This window comes from Herpailurus yagouaroundi, unplaced genomic scaffold (assembly GCF_014898765.1).
Source record: "Herpailurus yagouaroundi ecotype Mexico unplaced genomic scaffold, PumYag 141, whole genome shotgun sequence".
NCBI classification, from domain to species: domain Eukaryota; kingdom Metazoa; phylum Chordata; class Mammalia; order Carnivora; family Felidae; genus Herpailurus; species Herpailurus yagouaroundi.
Genome location: NW_024412396.1, coordinates 152,769 through 169,515, shown reverse-complemented (window position 1 = coordinate 169,515; position 16,747 = coordinate 152,769). Strand labels below are relative to the sequence as shown.

Below are 16,747 nucleotides of genomic sequence, written 5' to 3'. Positions count from 1 at the left end.
AGCAAAGGAAACAATCAACACAACTAAAAGGCAACCAATGGAATGGGGAAAGATATTTGCAAATGACATATTGGACAAAGGGCTAGTATCCAAAATCTATAAAGAGCTCACGAAACTCCACACCCAAAAAACAAATAATCCAGTGAAGAAATGGGCCGAAAACATGAACAGATACTTCTCTAAAGAAGACAATCGGATGGCCATCAGGCACATTAAAAGATACTCAACGTCACTCCTCTTCATGGAAATACAAATCAAAAACCACTCTGAGATATCACTTCACACCAGTCAGAGTGGCTAAAATTAACAAATTAGGAGACTATAGATGCTGAAGCGGATGTGGAGAAACGGGAACCCTCTTGCACTGTTGGTGGGATGCAAACTGGTGCAGCCACTCTGGAAAACAGTATGCAGGTTCCTCAAAACAACACTGGGTGTTGTATGGGAACCAGTTTGACAATAGATTTCATATTAAAATTAATTAATTAATTTAATTAAATTTTTAAAAAAGAGCATAGGTGTTAACTCTTCCTTAAATGTGTGTTAGAATTCCCTTGGAAAGCCATCTGGCCCTGGACCATTGTTTTTTGGGTGATTTTTGATCATTAATTATATTTCTTTACTGGTTATGGGTGTGTTCAAATTTCTGTTTCTTCCTGTTTCAGTTTTGGTGGTTTATATGTTCCTAGGAATTTGTCTATTTCTTCCAGATTGCCCAATTTATTGGTGTACAGGATCTCATATTATTCTCTTATTATTGTTTGTATTTCTGTTGTTTTGGTTGTGATGTTTCCTCTTTCATTCTTGATTTTAGTATTTGGGTTCTTTCCTTTTTCTTTTTGATTAAACTGGCTAGTGGTTTATCAATTTTGTTATTTCTTTCAAAGAACCAACTTCTGGTTTCATTGGTCTACTTTTTTTTGGGGGGGGCTTTTTTTTGTTTCAGTGCATTAATTTCTGCTCTAATCTTTATTATTTCCTGTCTTCTGCTATATTTGCTGTTGTTTTTCCAGCTCTTTAGGGTGTAAGGTTAGGTTGTGTATCTGAGACATTTCTTCCTGTTTAGGAAGCCCTGGACTGCTATATACTTTCCTCTTATGACTGCCTTTGCTGCATCCCAGAGGAGAAAATATAATATTTTAAAATATTATTCATTTATTTTTTTATATTCCAGTATTATGAGGAGCACTGAGTAACGTATAGATATTGAATCACTGTATTCTGTACCTGAAACTATTTAACACTGTATGTTAACTACATAGGAATTAAAAGAAAAACATATTTAAAAATTGAATAAAGAGACGGAACAAAAGAAAAAGTAAAGTTGTGTTAACTTTATAATTGAACATAGAGATATTTACATACATCAAAGGCTAACCATAGGGAAATGTTGATGGATCAGTATAATTTTGGTTTATCTTTGTAATATGCCATAACTCACTGAGATAGGTCACTAATAAAATATATTGAGAAAGAAATTCTAGTGTAATTAACATATAGTGTTATATTTGTTTCAGGTGTACAGTATAGGGGTTCAGAAAACTCTTAATCCCATACACCTCATTCATCCATCCCTCCACTTACCTCCCCTTTTTCAACCACCAGTTTGTTCTTTATTATTTAAGGATCGGGTTTTGTTTTTTTGTTTTGTTTTTTGGTCTCTTTCTTTGTTCATTTGGTTCTTAATTTCCACCTATGAGTGAAATAATATGCTCTTTTGTCTTTCTCTGACTTACTTTGCTTAGCATTATATTCTGTAGGTCCATCCATGTTATTGCAAATGGAAAAATTTCATTCTTTTTATGGTTGAGCAATAGTCCATTGTATGTGTATGTATACATAGACATATCTATCTTCTTTGTCTTCCATATGTTCTTTATCTATTCATCTATGGGTGGGCATTGGATTGCTGTCATATCTTGGCTATTGTAAATAATGTTACAGTGGACCTGGGGTGCCTGCATCACCTCAAATTAGCATTTTCATTTTCTGTGGGTAAATATCCAATAGTAGAATAACTGGATCATATGGTAATTCTATTTTTAATTTTTAAGGAACCTCCATACTGTTTTCTATGGTGGCTGCACCAGTTTGTATTCCCACCAACAGTACATGAGTTTCCTTTTTCCTCCACATCCTTGCCAACGCTAGTTTCTTGTGTTTTTTATTTTAGCCATTCTGACAAGTGTGAAGTTTATGGAAATAGTTTTAAGATGGTTATGGCATTAACATAAGTCACACAGTGCTAAAATTAAACCACACATGGTACCAGAAACTGTTGTTTAACTGTATTTACCCCAAGCTGAGTTATGCCTTGAGTAATGTCCTGGACTTTATGTTTAGCTCTTATCTTTACCATATTCTAGGTAGCTAATACACTGTAAATTCCTAATCCTTGTCCTGTGCCCTCTGAAAAATCACTAATATCCAGCTAAGGCTATTAGTCTGTTTCCTTAAAGATGCATACTTTGACAGGGTAGACTTCCTTCAAATTTGCATCTTCCTTCTCAGTAAGTATGTCTCAGTGGAGAATTATTGGCTTACAGTGTTAATGCCCAAAGCAATATGTGCTCTCTATTACATGTGTATCAGTTGTTTCAGCTCAGTAATGCAAAATAGACCTCTGTCTTTTTAGAAATTGAATTACATATAGAGGGACTAATGGGCTGAGATACTAAAATTTCACTTACGTGATAAATAGCTTCAAAACAAAATTGAATCCACTTGCTAAAATGCATTCTTTAATAAGACTACTACAATTTGTGGTGAGTGGTGTTTAAGATGATAATGGGCTTTCATTTTAGTAGTTTTGAAATACAATTTAGTGAATTTTCAGACAAATATATCACTCATGTTTTGTTAAGGGAAGTTACACTCCAGTGATAGAATTTGACTCTGATTTACATTTTATGAATACCATGCGCAGTGCCAAAGATTTTCCTCAGAGCAGTCTTCATGTCCTTGTTCCTAAGGCTATAGATTAGAGGATTACAGAGGGGTGTTATCACAGAATAAAGTAAGGTCACAATTTTCTGCATTTTCACTGGGCGTCCTGATCCAGGACTAACATACATCACCATAACAGAGCCAAAAAACAGGATCACCACTGCCACATGAGAAGCACAAGTGGAGAAAGCCTTGTGTTTGCCTGCTGCTGAGGGCATCCTTAGCACAGCCACAATCACCAGAGCATAGGAACAAAGAACAAAGAGAAAGGTTCCAATCATAAAAATAGCATTGAAAGTTGAGTAAATGAACTGTGTTGTGGTGTCTTCAGAACAGGACAACATCATCAATGGGACAGGATCACACAAGAAATGGTTGATGGTATTTGGGCCACAGTAGGGTAACTGCGAAATGAGAACAACTGGGGTTAGGAAGAGGACGAACCCACATGACCAGCCAAAGATGGCAAGGCCAGTGTATAGCTGTTTCGTCATAATGCGTGGGTAATGCAGAGGACGACAGATGGCAAGGTACCTGTCAAAGGCCATGATGCAGAGGAAGAAGCCCTCATCACACCCCAGAGAGAAGAAGAAGTAGAACTGTGCAAAACAGTTCACAAAGGAAATGGACTTGCTTGAGGACAGGAAATTGGCCAACATGTTAGGGACGGTCGTGGTGACATAACATATTTCCAGGAGAGAGAAATTCCCCAAGAGGATGTACATGGGCGTGTGAAGACGCCGTTCCCACCGCACTGCACAGACAATGGCTGCGTTCCCCATGAGAGTCAGCATGTAGACTACTGAGAAGAGCCCGAAGTAGAGGAGCTGCATTTCTGGGCTTGAGGGAAAGCCCACGAGGATAAAGTGGCTAACGGAGTTGGTGGTTTCTGTGCTGGACGCATTCATTGGTCTGGAAGACATGGAGATGACTTTGTGATAGCACTCTTAATGGAGTATGCTGGTTCTTCCTGAAAACATTAAACTTCTTTATTTTTTATTTCACAAAGTAGTAAACAGACTTTTGCTTAAACAACAAAACTGTGACTTACATTATTCATCCCCTGAACATATATTATTTAAAAAGGCGCAGTACTAGAAAAGAAGGAAAACATGAGTTGGAGACAAATTTTTCCCTTTCTAAGAATGCTAGACTAGATACTAGGAATGCAGTCTTGTGATTCTGATAAATTACCGCTATTAGTTTACTTTTCATATGTCTACCTGCACTATTGATACTATATTTCTGTGCATGTGAATATATTTCAACAGTCTATGAGTACTTGATATTCTATGATTTATAACTGACTTAATAAAAAGACTAAATGAGGACACCTAAGAATCTAAGGGTAGTGCCATGACAGGACACAAACTAATATTTATTTTCATTTTCAGTTCCTCCAGGTTACTCATGGTGTTTTAAAGTAACCTAAAAAAACCTCTATCATTCCAGGATTTATTCATTTTTTTAATGATACTTAAGTATTCATACCAGTGTTTAGTATAAAAATGCTTCCTTTACTTTTTTGGCAACTGAATGCACTATATATTGTGAGAAAGAGCCCTATACCTTGGCCTCTAAGTTGTTCTGGCTAAATATTTTGATGTGTTTCTGTGTCGATATATGTACCACATATGTATGCCCGTAATGGCAATTGACCTGAGGGAAAGCAGCTAGTTTGAGTCACAGTGACCAAGTTCATTGTCCCTATACTTATACCCGTGGTCAAGTTGGCTGTAAGAAAATTGGAAAAATAGGTTTCATACTTTTGTGAGAATTTCCATAGTATTTTTTTTACCTCCTTCCCACCCCGTCCTTTCCCACATGTTCTTTTTTTCTCTCTTTTAGACAGAACTTTCATATCTTTTTACATCTCACTAAGCCCCATCTAGGCCTTTCATGTCTGGGCAAATCAGAAACAATGAGCTTTGCACTTCTCTCTGGGTACTTCCATCCCAAGTAGTTGTTCCTAAATCAAAACTCAGTTCTCCTGTTTCCTCAGTACCTTTACTCTGACCTTTTGCATTAAGCAAGGTAATTCATTCAAAAATACTTATTATAATTCTTCATTGTATCAAGTTGTCTTTTAAGTGCTGAAGAAACAGCTGTGGGTATGCCAGATCTTGCACTTATGGAACTTATAATCAAGAGATTAACAATATATTTTAATACATTTTTTTGCTGAATTTTTTTTGTTTTATTCTCCTGGAAATATTTTTTACATTTTATAAGGAATAATCTAATAAATCAAAGAAGATTTTTCAAGGTAGAAATACAAGACTCTAAGTCAGAGAAATCCTGGACTTATTTGTGTAAAGGTCAGACCACATAGATGGCTGACTCTTTTATTTGACCGTTGAGATGGCATCTAGATTGGAAGGACTACTATTTATAGATTCTTTATGCCCTGTAATTGTATATATGGTTGTAGAAGGTCAGGTCAGCCAAATCCTTGGCTCTATTGGTTTTCTAAAACACTTTATTAATATTTTTAAGAACAGAATTTACTCATTTACACAGGGATTTTGAGAAATCATGTCCCTGAATTCCTTTTTGAAAGATTTTTTATTATTATCATTGAAGTATAGTTGACATACAACGTTCTATTAATTTCAGGTATACAACATAGTGATTTGATAATTTTACACATATTGGAATGCTTGCCACGATAAGTGTAGTTACCATGTTACCAAATATGTTATAAAGTATTGAGGATATTTTCCACATTGTACTTTTTTATATTCCAGTGGATTGTCCTTTTGTCCTTTAGGCATTCCTGTGGTCCTGTTTACTCAGCACCCTAGTGTCATCATCTCAGTTTAATTATTCAGAGGTAGGTCGTTGACAAAGGATTTGTTTCAAATCATTATTGACCCTTAGCCGCCTTATTTTAGAATATTTCCTGGAGATAGTAATTGTCCAAAGCCAGAGTTTAGGGTACATCCTGTATGATTAACAAAAATAACAATAAAAACTCAACATGCTGGAAACTTTTGTTACTTCAAAAAGAATCCCCATTAAACCAGGGCTTATTAATGTGATGGGACTGAAAAGTAATAAATGGGTTTTGGAAAGAAGATATCACTGGAGAGAGAAATTTGCCATATTTATTCACCAAGCAACAAAAATCATCAAAATAAATCCTTCTCCAGCAATTGTCAGTTAATATACCTCTTCACTTAAAATCCTAAGCCCTTGTATGTATCTCTTATTTATCTTTTAGAGTGATACACTAAGTGAAAAATATTCCCCAGAATTCGGGGAAACAAGAAGGAAGTTAATATTTTTAGGTTTTATTTATTTGTCAGCATTTCAGTCTAATGAAATATTTTCAGCTTTTTTAAAGATAAAAAATTTCTTATGAAATTATTTTTGCAAAAACTTTGAGTACATGTGGCTCACATGTTAGACAGTTTCCACTTACTCCTTGGATGAATGCTGAGAAGAGGGTCAGAGACCAGACATAAAATATTACTCCATGGAGCAACAGGCATGTGAAGGACTTCCAAGAAATTGGATGATCCAGTTTGTAATCTCTCATGGATTGCAAAGAGTAAGCCCTACAATATACTTTTTCTCTAGTTTGAAGGCACATGTTTATGGTAAAAATGAAAGCCCAGAAGAAGGTATTATATATGTCTACTTTCTTGCATCATGACCTTTCGGGATTTGGGATTTATCCTCTTGACGATTTGATAGTATTTGTTCAAAAGAGGAGATAATTTTTGAATTTTCACTTATTTATAATTAAACACCAAGTCTTAGTATTCCACAAGGAATAGTGAAGATAAAGAATCAATTCTATCTTTTCTTTTTTCTCTAGTAGTCATATATCATTGAAGGTTTTTGGGGAATAATTAGTCATAATAGGGATTGTTATAATAGCTGTAATTGCAAGCTCATAGGAATCCCTTTGTCTATTTTGAAGAAGAAGAAATCATTCTTTGACCACCAAATGTCTGTACTTAGGTAGTTTGTTAGAGATATCTGAGGTGCATTTTATTTATTTTATTTTTAAATATGAAATTTATTGTTGAGTTGGTTTCCATACAACACCCAGTGCTCATCCCAACAGGTGCCCTCCTCAATGCCCATCACCCACTTTCTCCTCCCTCCCACCCCCCATCAACCCTCAGTTCTCAGTTTTTAAGTCTCTTATGTTTTGGCTCCCTCCCTCTCTAATTTTTTTTCCTTCCCCTCCCCCATGGTCTTCTGTTAAGTTTCTCAGGATCCACAAAAGAGTGAACACATATGGTATCTGTCTTTCTCTGTGTGAATTATTTCACTTAGCATAACACTCTCCAGTTCCATCCATGTTGCTACAAAGGGCCATATTTCATTCTTTCTCATTGCTGTGTAGTACTCCATTGTGTATATAAACCACAATTTCTTATCCATTCATCAGTTGATGGACATTTAGGCTCTTTCTGTAGTTTGGCTATTGTTGAAAGTGCTGCTATAAACATTGGGGTACATGCCCCTATGCATCAGCACTCCTGTATCCCTTGGGTAAATTCCTAGCACTGCTATTGTTGGGTCATAGGGTAGATCTATTTTTAATTTTTTGAGGAATCTGCACACTGTTTTCTAGAGTGGCTGCACCAGTTTGATTCCCACCAACAGTGCAAGAGGGTTCCCGTTTCTCCACATCCGTTTCAGCATCTATAGTCTCCTGATTTGTTCATTTTAGCCACCCTGACTGGCCTGAGGTGATATCTGAGTGTGGTTTTGATTTGTATTTCCCTGATGAGGAGTGACGTTGAGTATCTTTTCATGTGCCTGTTGGCCATCTGGATTTCTTCTTTAGAAAAGTGTCTGTTCATGTTTTTGGCCCATTTCTTCCCTGGAATATTTGTTTTTTGGGTGTGGAGTTTGATGAGCTCTTTATAGATTTTAGATACTAGCCCTTTGTCCGATATGTCACTTGCAAATATCTTTTCCCATTCCATTGGTTGCCTTTTAGGTGTGTTGTTTCCTTTGCTGTGCAGAAGCTTTTTATCTTCATGAGGTCCCAATAGTTCATTTTTGCTTTTAATTCCCTTGCCTTTGGGGATGTGTCAAGTAAGAAATTGCTGCGGCTGAGGTCAGAGAGGTTTTTTTCCTGCTTTCTCCTCTAGGGTTTTGATGGTTTCCTGTCTCACATTCAGGTCCTTTATCCATTTTGAGTTTATTTTTGTGAATGGTGTGAGAAAGTGGTCTAGTTTCATCCTTCTGCATGTTGCTGTCCAGTCCTCCCAGCACCATTTGTTAAAGAGACTGTCTTGTTTCCATTGGATATTGTTTCCTGCTTTGTCAAAGATGAGTTGGCTATACGTTTGTGGGTCTAGTTCTGGGGTTTCTATTCTCTTCCATTGGTCTATGTGTTTGTTTTTGTGCCAATACCATGCTGTCTTGATGATGACAGCTTTGTAGTAGAGGCTAAAGTCTGGGATTGTGATGCCTCCCACTTTGTTTTTCTTCTTCAATATTATTTTGTCTTTCGGGGTCTTTTGTGGTTCCATACAAATTTTAGGATTGCTTGTTCTAGCTTAAAATTCTTCAAGAAGAATGCTGGTGCAATTCTGACTGGGATTGCATTGAGTGTGTAGATGGCTTTGGGTAGTATTGACATTTTAGTAATGTTTGTTCTTCCAATCCATGAGCATGGAATGTTTTTCCATTTCTTTATATCTTCTTCAATTTCCTTCATAAGCTTTCTATACTTTTCAGCATACAGATCTTTTACATCTTTGGTTAGGTTTATTCCTAGATATTTTATGCTTCTTGGTGCAATTGTGAATGGGATCAGTTTCTTTATTTGTCTTTCTGTTGCTTCATTGTTAGTGTATAATAATGCAACTGATTTGTGTACATTAATTTTGTGTCCTGCGACTTTGCTGAATTCATGTATCAGTTCTAGCAGACTTTTGGTGGAGTCTATTGGGTTTTCCATGTATAATATCATGTCATCTGCAAAAAGTGAAAGCTTGACTTCATCTTTGCCAATTTTGATTCCTTTGATTTCCTTTTGTTGTCTGATTGCTGATGCTAGCACTTCTAACACTATGTGAAACAACAGCAGTGAGAGTGGACATCCCTGTTGTGTTCCTGATCTCAGGGGGAAAGCTCTCAGTTTTTACCCACTGAGGATGATACTAGCTGTGGGCTTTTCATAAATGGCTTTTATGATGTTTAAGTATGTTCCTTCTACCCCGGCTTTCTTGAGGGTTTTTATTAAGAAACGATGCTGACTTTTGTCAAATGCTTTTTCTGCATCGATTGACAGGGTCCTATGGTTTTTCTGTGCTGTCTGGAGTAACTTGTGTTGGTGGGCAGGGCCACAGTCAGACCGATGTCTGTCCCCAGCCCACTTCTGGGGCCACAATCAGACTTGTGTGTACTTTGTCTTCCCCTCTCCCAAGGGCAGGACTCACTGTGGCTGGTTTGGCCCCTGTCTGGGCTACTTGCACACTGCCAGGCTTGTGGTGCTGCTTTGATGGGATCTGGAGTGTTAGTTGGGGTGGATCTCCAAGGTGCACAGGGGCGGAAAGGGCAGGCTTAGCTCACTTTGCCCCAGGTGGTCCCCTGTGGGAGGGGCCCTGCATCACCAGGAGGGAGGCAGGCAGACCCGTTGGAGGGATGGATCCACAGAAGTACAGTGTTGGGTGTTTGCAGGGTGCAAGCAGGATCGGTGCCAGGAACTGGTTCCCTTTGGGATTTCGGCTGGGGGATGGGAGAGGGAGGTGGCACTGGCCAGTGCCTTGGTTCCCCACCGAGCTGAACTCTGTCTTCCAGGGCTCAACAGCTCTCCCTCCCAGTGTCCTCTCGCCCTCCCGCTCTTGGAGCAGAGCTGTTGCATTTTCACATTCCAGATGTTAAGTCCCACTGGCTGTCAGAACTCACGCATTCTGGCCCCTCCACTTTTGCAAGCCAGACTCTGGGATTCTGCCTTGCCGGGCGGGCTGCTACTTACTGCCCTGGCTGGCTCCCACCACTCGGTGTAGTGCGCACCGCCTCTCAGCCCTTCCTACCCTCTTCCGTGGGCTTCTTGTCTACACTTGGCTCTGGAGAGTCCGTTGTGCTAGTCTTCTGGCAGTTTTCTGGGTTATTTAGGCAGATGTGGGTGGAATCTAAGTGATCAGCAGGATGCAGTGAGCCCAACGTCCTCCTATGCCACCATCTTCTCCCTCTGTTCTTTTTCTGTAGATCAGAAAGAATTGGCAGCTTAAACTTATAGAGACAAATTTAGAATGGGGATTCTGGGACTGGGAGATGAAGGAAATGAGGTGATGTTGGTCAAAGGGCACAAACTTCTGGCTCTAACATGAATAAGTTCTCATTAGAACACTAGTACAGCATGGTGATTATAGTTAACAATTCTACATTATGTACTTGAAAGTCACTAAGAAAGTAGATTTTAAGTGGTCTCACTGCCAAGAAAAAAAAGTAATTATGGAGGTGATGGAGGTGTCAACTAACCTTATTATGGTAATCATTTCACAATATACACCTGTATAAAATCCATATTATAATGTTATACACCTCAAACTTAGGCATTATTTTTTAATATAATTTATTGCCAAATTGGCTTCCATACAATACCCAGTACTCATTCCAGCAAGTGCCCTCCTCAGTGCCCATCACCCACTTTCCCCTCTTCTCTACCTCCCATCATCTCTCAATTTGTTCTCTATATTTAAAAGTCTTTTATCATTTGCCTTCCTCTCTGTTTGTAAATTTTACCCCCTTCCCTTCCTCCATGGTCTACTGTTAAGTTTCTCAAGGTCCACATATGAGTGAAAACATGGTATCTGTGTTTGTCTGACTGACTTATTTCACTTAGTATAACACCCTCCAGTTCCATCCACATTGCTACAAATGGCATATTTCATTCTTTCTCATTGCCCAGTAGTATTCCATTGTGTATATAAACCACATCTTCTTTATCCATTCATCAGTTGATGGACATTTAGGCTCTTTCCATAATTTGGCTATTGTTGAAAGTGTTGCAATGTACATTGGGGTAAAAGTGCCCCTATGCATCAGCACTCCTGTATCCCTTGGGTAAATTCCTAGCAATGCTATTGCTGGGTCATAGGGAAGTTCTATTTTTAATTTTTTGAGGAGCCTCACACTGTTTTCCAGAATGGCTGCACCAGTTTGCATTCTGACCAACATTGCAAAAGCGTTCCCCTCACCAGCATGTATTCTACATCTCTCTTGGAGTATGCTTGCAAGAATTTATGTTGTATATCCATGAAACTGCTGGATTCCAGGGAATGTATATATTCAACCATAACAGATAATGTTAGAGAGTATTCCACAGTGGTTGCCAAAATGTACACTCTCATGAGTAGTATATGATAATCCTCATTATTCTGTTTATTTTTATTTTTATTTTGGTCAGTTTTTGTTTTTTTTTGGTTTTCAAAAAAACATTTAGGAAAACACATTCTGTTTTATATTTGGATATACTTTTTTTTTTAAATAATGACTTTTCAAGAGTCTTGCCCTTTTTTAAACTACTGGGAATTTGTTAATACTTTAAAGATTTAAAAAATATATTCTGAAAGCAAGCCTTTAATCAGTTATATGTATTCCAAATATTTTCTCTGGTTTATGCAGGCTTATTTTTCTAGTCTCATAATTTCTTTTTAATGAACAGAAGTTCTTTTTAAAAAAAATTTAATTCCAGTGCAGTTGATAAACAGTGTTATATTCGTTTCAGGTATACAACGTAGTGATTCAACAATTCTATACATTACTCAGTGGTCATCATAATAAGTGCCCTCCTTAATCCCCTTCACCTAGTTCACCCATTCCCCCACCCACCTCCCTTCTGGTAACCAGAAATTTGTTGTCTGTGGTTAAGAGTCTGTTTTTTATTTATTGCTCTTTTCTTTTCCCCTTTATTTATCTTGTTTCTTAAATTTCACATATGAATAAAATCATCTGGTATTTGTCTTTCTCTGACTGGTTTATTAATGAACAGAAATTCTTATTTTTAATGCACCTGATTTATCAGTCAAGTTTCTTTTTTTTTTAAGTTTATTTATTTATTTTGAAAGAGAGAGAGATAGAGAACTCTGAAGGGGCAGAGAGAGAGAGGGAGAGAGAGATTGCTAAGCAGACTCTGCACCATCAGCACAGAGCCCAGTGCAGGGCTTGAAGTATAAACTGTGAGATCATGACCTGAGCCCAAATCAAGAGTTGGTCGTTTAATGGACTGAGCCACCCAGGCACCCCTCAATCAAGTTTCTTTATAGCTAGTTCTTTTTGCTTATTTCAAGGTTATGAAAATATTATTTAGAAGTGTTAATATCTTTCAAATTTAAAATCTGCAATTATACTGGTCATAGTTTTTATGTATGGTACGAAATATAGGTCAAATTTCAGTTTTCCACATGAGAATCCATTTGACCTAGACATTTTCTTTGTTAAACCTGTATTCTATGCCTGCTGTGTAGTCCTATTTTTTTTACCATAAATTAAGTATCCATATATGCATGGGTTGGTTTCTGCATTCTCTATTTAATTTCATCTTTCTTTTTGTTCCTATTGCACCAATACCACATTTTCCTAATTATCGTAGCTTATAATGAGTCTTGATATCTAAGATAGGTAAGTCCTACCAATTTCTCTTCAAACTCTTTTTGATAGTCTTTGCCCATTGTCTTTCCATAAAATTTAGAATTCTTTTGTCAATTTGCATAACAATTATTTCTGGAATTCGATTGGGATTGCTTTGAATGGGGAGGTTAATTGTCATCTACACAATAATTACTCTTACAATCCATGGATTTGGCATATCTTCCTATTATATCTTCGCGAATTTCTTTCAACAAAGTTTTATTGTTTTCTGTATAGAAGACTTGCCAAATATATATGTATTTTTCCTTTTTCCCTCTGATCCCCTTTCCCATTGTTTGCCATTGTTATAATATAGAAGGATAGCTTTTGGGGGCAAATTGTAACATGGAAATCTGTAGCCAGTTTGCAAGGCCGTTTGTGAAATTGCGGACTGGCTTGTTGACCTCATTCCAAACTTGGCCAGTTTGAAGTCAATTTCTTACCAACTCCAGTTGGGGATCTCTTTACTAGATGAAGCAGTAAAATCAGAGAAGTGGGGAGGTCTAAGCTTCTTCTACAGCTATCTTGCTATCTTAAGTCCCCTGAATTTCTGGGTCATTTAACCCCCTTCCTTTGGTTCCTTTCTGTTTGACTAGGGTCCCCTCAGTCTGTTTTCCTCCCAATTTTATTGAGAAATAACTGACACACATCACTGTATAAGTTTAAGTTGTATAGCATAATAATTTGATTTACATGTGTTGTGAAATGATTACCACAATAGGCTTAGTTAACCTCCATCAATTCTCATATAGAAACAATGAAAAGAGAGAATTTCTTGAGATGACAACACTTAGTGTCTACTCTCTTAATAACTGTAAGTCTCTAAGGTCTGTGAGTATTTTGCACTTCTTTATTTCTCCAAACCTGGGCTCAATACTTAGCACATAGAGGACACTCAGTAAAAGTTTGGGAGATGAATATATAAAAAAGTGAATAAATGAGTGAAGGAATGTTTCAAAGGAGGAAAATAAAATTGTCGGAAAATACATCATAGTACAGATTCCAAATAATAGATCCTGATAATTTAGTTTTAGTATCTTTGAGTGTGTTTGGGATGAGGAAATAGTGTGGATTTTGTCAGAAGTAAACCCATGGCTTGGGGAGTTTCTATACGAATAATGTGTACAAAATTTGGTTTCCAGGGTGGGATGTAGTTTCAGGATCAATAAAACCATGAATCTGGGCCTAAGATCTTAAAGACAATGTTGGACATATTGTGTTAGGAGATGAAATTCAAGAGGAAATTCAGGAAAAATTCCTGGCTAAATTGATAGGAAAGCCTGAGAAAATATGGGGAAAGCTCAAGGCACAACTATTGAAGAAATTAAGCTTGTCAAAACACACAGATCAGGTCACTTTTCCATACACAGGGCTGATAGTTAGAACCCTGGGAAGATAACTGTTTTAGGGAGACAACTTTGAAGATCTGAGAGTTGCCTGCCTAAATCTGTTCCAGAATATTTCTTCTAGTGCACTCTCATTTCAGAAATAGCACCTTTAATAACTTTTGCACTTATATAAAGATTTTTATCATTTTAAGTTGCAGACCACTGTAGGACATTTGCTCTTTGACTTGTTACTCATCATTTACACCCTGCCAGAAAATTATATACATTTTAAATGACTATTTAAACATTTCTTTTTAACGTTTATTTATTTTTGAGATAGAGACAGAGCATGAACGGGGGAGGGTCAGAGAGAGAGAGACACAGAATCTGAAGCAGGCTCCAGGCTCTGAGCTGTCAGCACAGAGCCCGACGCAGGGCTTGAACTCACGGACAGCGAGATCATGACCTGAGCCGAAGTCGGCCGCCCAACCGACTGAGCCACCCAAGCGCCCCTAAATTACTATTTTAGAAAATAAAATGAAAAGAAAAATGGTAAATATGAAAAAAAATTATTAATGGCATTACTAGTGCCTCTAAATCAATTTTAGTATATGTGCTGCCAAAGCGAGCACTAGTGCCTCTAAATCAAACTGTTAGTAGTACATTGTTGTATTTCCTCATATCTCCTATTTCTAGTTTATTCTTAATCATACCACAGCAATTTTTTGCATGTCTTTATAAAAGTTTTTTAAATTTATTTTTTTATTGAAGTATAGTTGACAATGTTACATTAGTTTCAGGTGTACAACACAATGATTCAATGACTATACATTATGCTATGCTCACCACAAGTGTAGCTACCAACAATTAGCATACAATGCTATTGCAGTACTATTGGCTATATTCCCTATGCTGTAGCTTTTATTCCAAAGACTTCCTCATTCCATAATTGGAAACCTGCATCTCCCACTTTCCTTTACCCATTTTGCATTTCCCCTTACCTTTTTCCTCTGACAAGTGGAAGTACTGGACTGTGGTATTAATAATTTAAATTTTTTGAGGAACCTCCATACTGCTTTTCACAGTGGCTATACCAATTACATTCCAGCCAATGGTGCACAAGTGTTCTCTTTTTCCCACATCTTCACCAACACTTGTTATTTCTTGTCTCTTTCATGCTAGCCATTTTGACATGTGTAAACTGATACCTCGTAATTTTGATTTGCATTTCTGTGATGATGAGTGATGTTGAGCATCTTTTCATGTGTTTATTGAACATCTGTATGTCTTCTTTGGAAAACTATTTAGATCCTCTACCAATTTTTAATCAGATTTTGTTTGGTGTTGAGTTGTATAAGTTCTTTATATATTTTGGGTATTAACCCTTTATTGGATACATCATTAGCAAATATCTTCTCCCATTCACTAAGTTGCCTTTTTCCTTTGCTAATGGTTTCCTATGCTGTGCATAAGTTGTTGCACAACTTGTTTATTTTTGCTTTTGTTTCCCTTGCCTTTGGAGATATATCTGGAAAAATGTTGCTAAGGCTGATGTAAAAAAATTACTGCCTATGTTATCTTCTAGGAGTTTTATGGTTTTAGGTCTCACATCTAGGAGTTTAGTAAATTTTGAGTTTATTTTTGTGTATGATGTAAGAAAGTGGTCCAGTTTCATTCTTTTGCTTGTAGGTATCCAGTTTTCTCAGCACCATTTATTGAAAAGTAGTCATACTATCTTATTTCTAGCGTTAGACTCATATGCACTATTCTCTTTGCATGATTTGTATTAATTCTAATACATATAGGGAGAAAAACCTCTTTAAAATCATGAAGCATTTAAGATATGAATTATTTTCTGATTAAGTTTCTTGCAGGTAGTCTTGTTTCCAGGTCTCACCCTGTTTCAGAACATATATTCTTTTGTACTGAGTGGTACTGGGTGGTACTAAGACAAGGAAAATAATGAGTTATAAGGAACCTAAAACAACCCAAAAAAGTAAACAGTTGGAAAAAAAACCCAATATTTTCACAAAGTCCTATTTAAGAATTAAGTTTGCTGAGGAGAAATTTTTTGACAAGCCCAGCTGAGGAAGAGTCCGAAACTGCCAAGGACTTACATATGGAAGACAGTTATTCTGAATAAGAAAGGGAAGGATGTTCTGGTCATTCTGGTGGGTGGTGGGAAGAGTATGAGGAAGGAAGAAGAAGAGGCAGACCAGGTATAATATGAAAAACTGACTGGGTGTTCAGCACGGTGGCCTTTCCTATGACTCTCCCTAACCCCAGCTGGTAGTCAGGTTAATAAACCCACACAAAACTGGACTTACTTTGGTTTTGGATAAAATGTTGAAGGAGATGAGTCTCACATCCAGACTGGTGTGATCAAAATAAGACAGGAGGTATATTCAGGGATTGGAAGAGAAAAGCACACACGAACATGTTTGATGGTGTGTGTGTGTGTGTGTGTGTGTGTGTGTGTGTGTGTGTAGGGAGAGAGTGATGGGTGCTTTAGACACCTGAGCACTGTGAATCTGGGGGTCAGGGACAAATTTACCTATATCTGCAAAAGATAGAAACTGATCTGTTGACATCTGGCTTATATATGATTTTTCTGCAAAAAGGCCTGAAAATGTCTCACATTTTCCTGTTTCCATGCAACGGGCACAGGAATATTAATACATTATGGCCTAGTACAAATGATTTATGCAAGGTCTTGTAAGATCTTGTTTTCTATTTGCTTCATTGAAATGTATTTCTAAAAATACTCCCTGGGATATGGGAAACATATCTGTCTCTCAAATTTGCATATGACCATTAACCTCCTATAATTTTATATCACTATATGTCCAACACATATATGGATT

The 16,747-nt window shown here is 37.2% G+C and overlaps 1 protein-coding gene across 1 annotated transcript; it reads right to left on the bottom strand.

Moving 5' to 3' along the window:
* Positions 1–2,900: 2,900 nt before the first annotated feature.
* LOC121031355 (olfactory receptor 11G2-like) lies at positions 2,901–3,854 on the bottom strand. The gene has a single exon (XM_040476465.1). It carries the CDS (start codon positions 3,852–3,854, stop codon positions 2,901–2,903), a length of 954 nt encoding a protein of 317 aa, XP_040332399.1.
* Positions 3,855–16,747: the final 12,893 nt, after the last annotated feature.

Excerpts from the sequence above, each read along its gene's own strand:
- LOC121031355 (XM_040476465.1), bottom strand. The coding sequence starts at position 3,854 with ATGAATGCGTCCAGCACAGAAACCACCAACTCCGTTAGCCACTTTATC.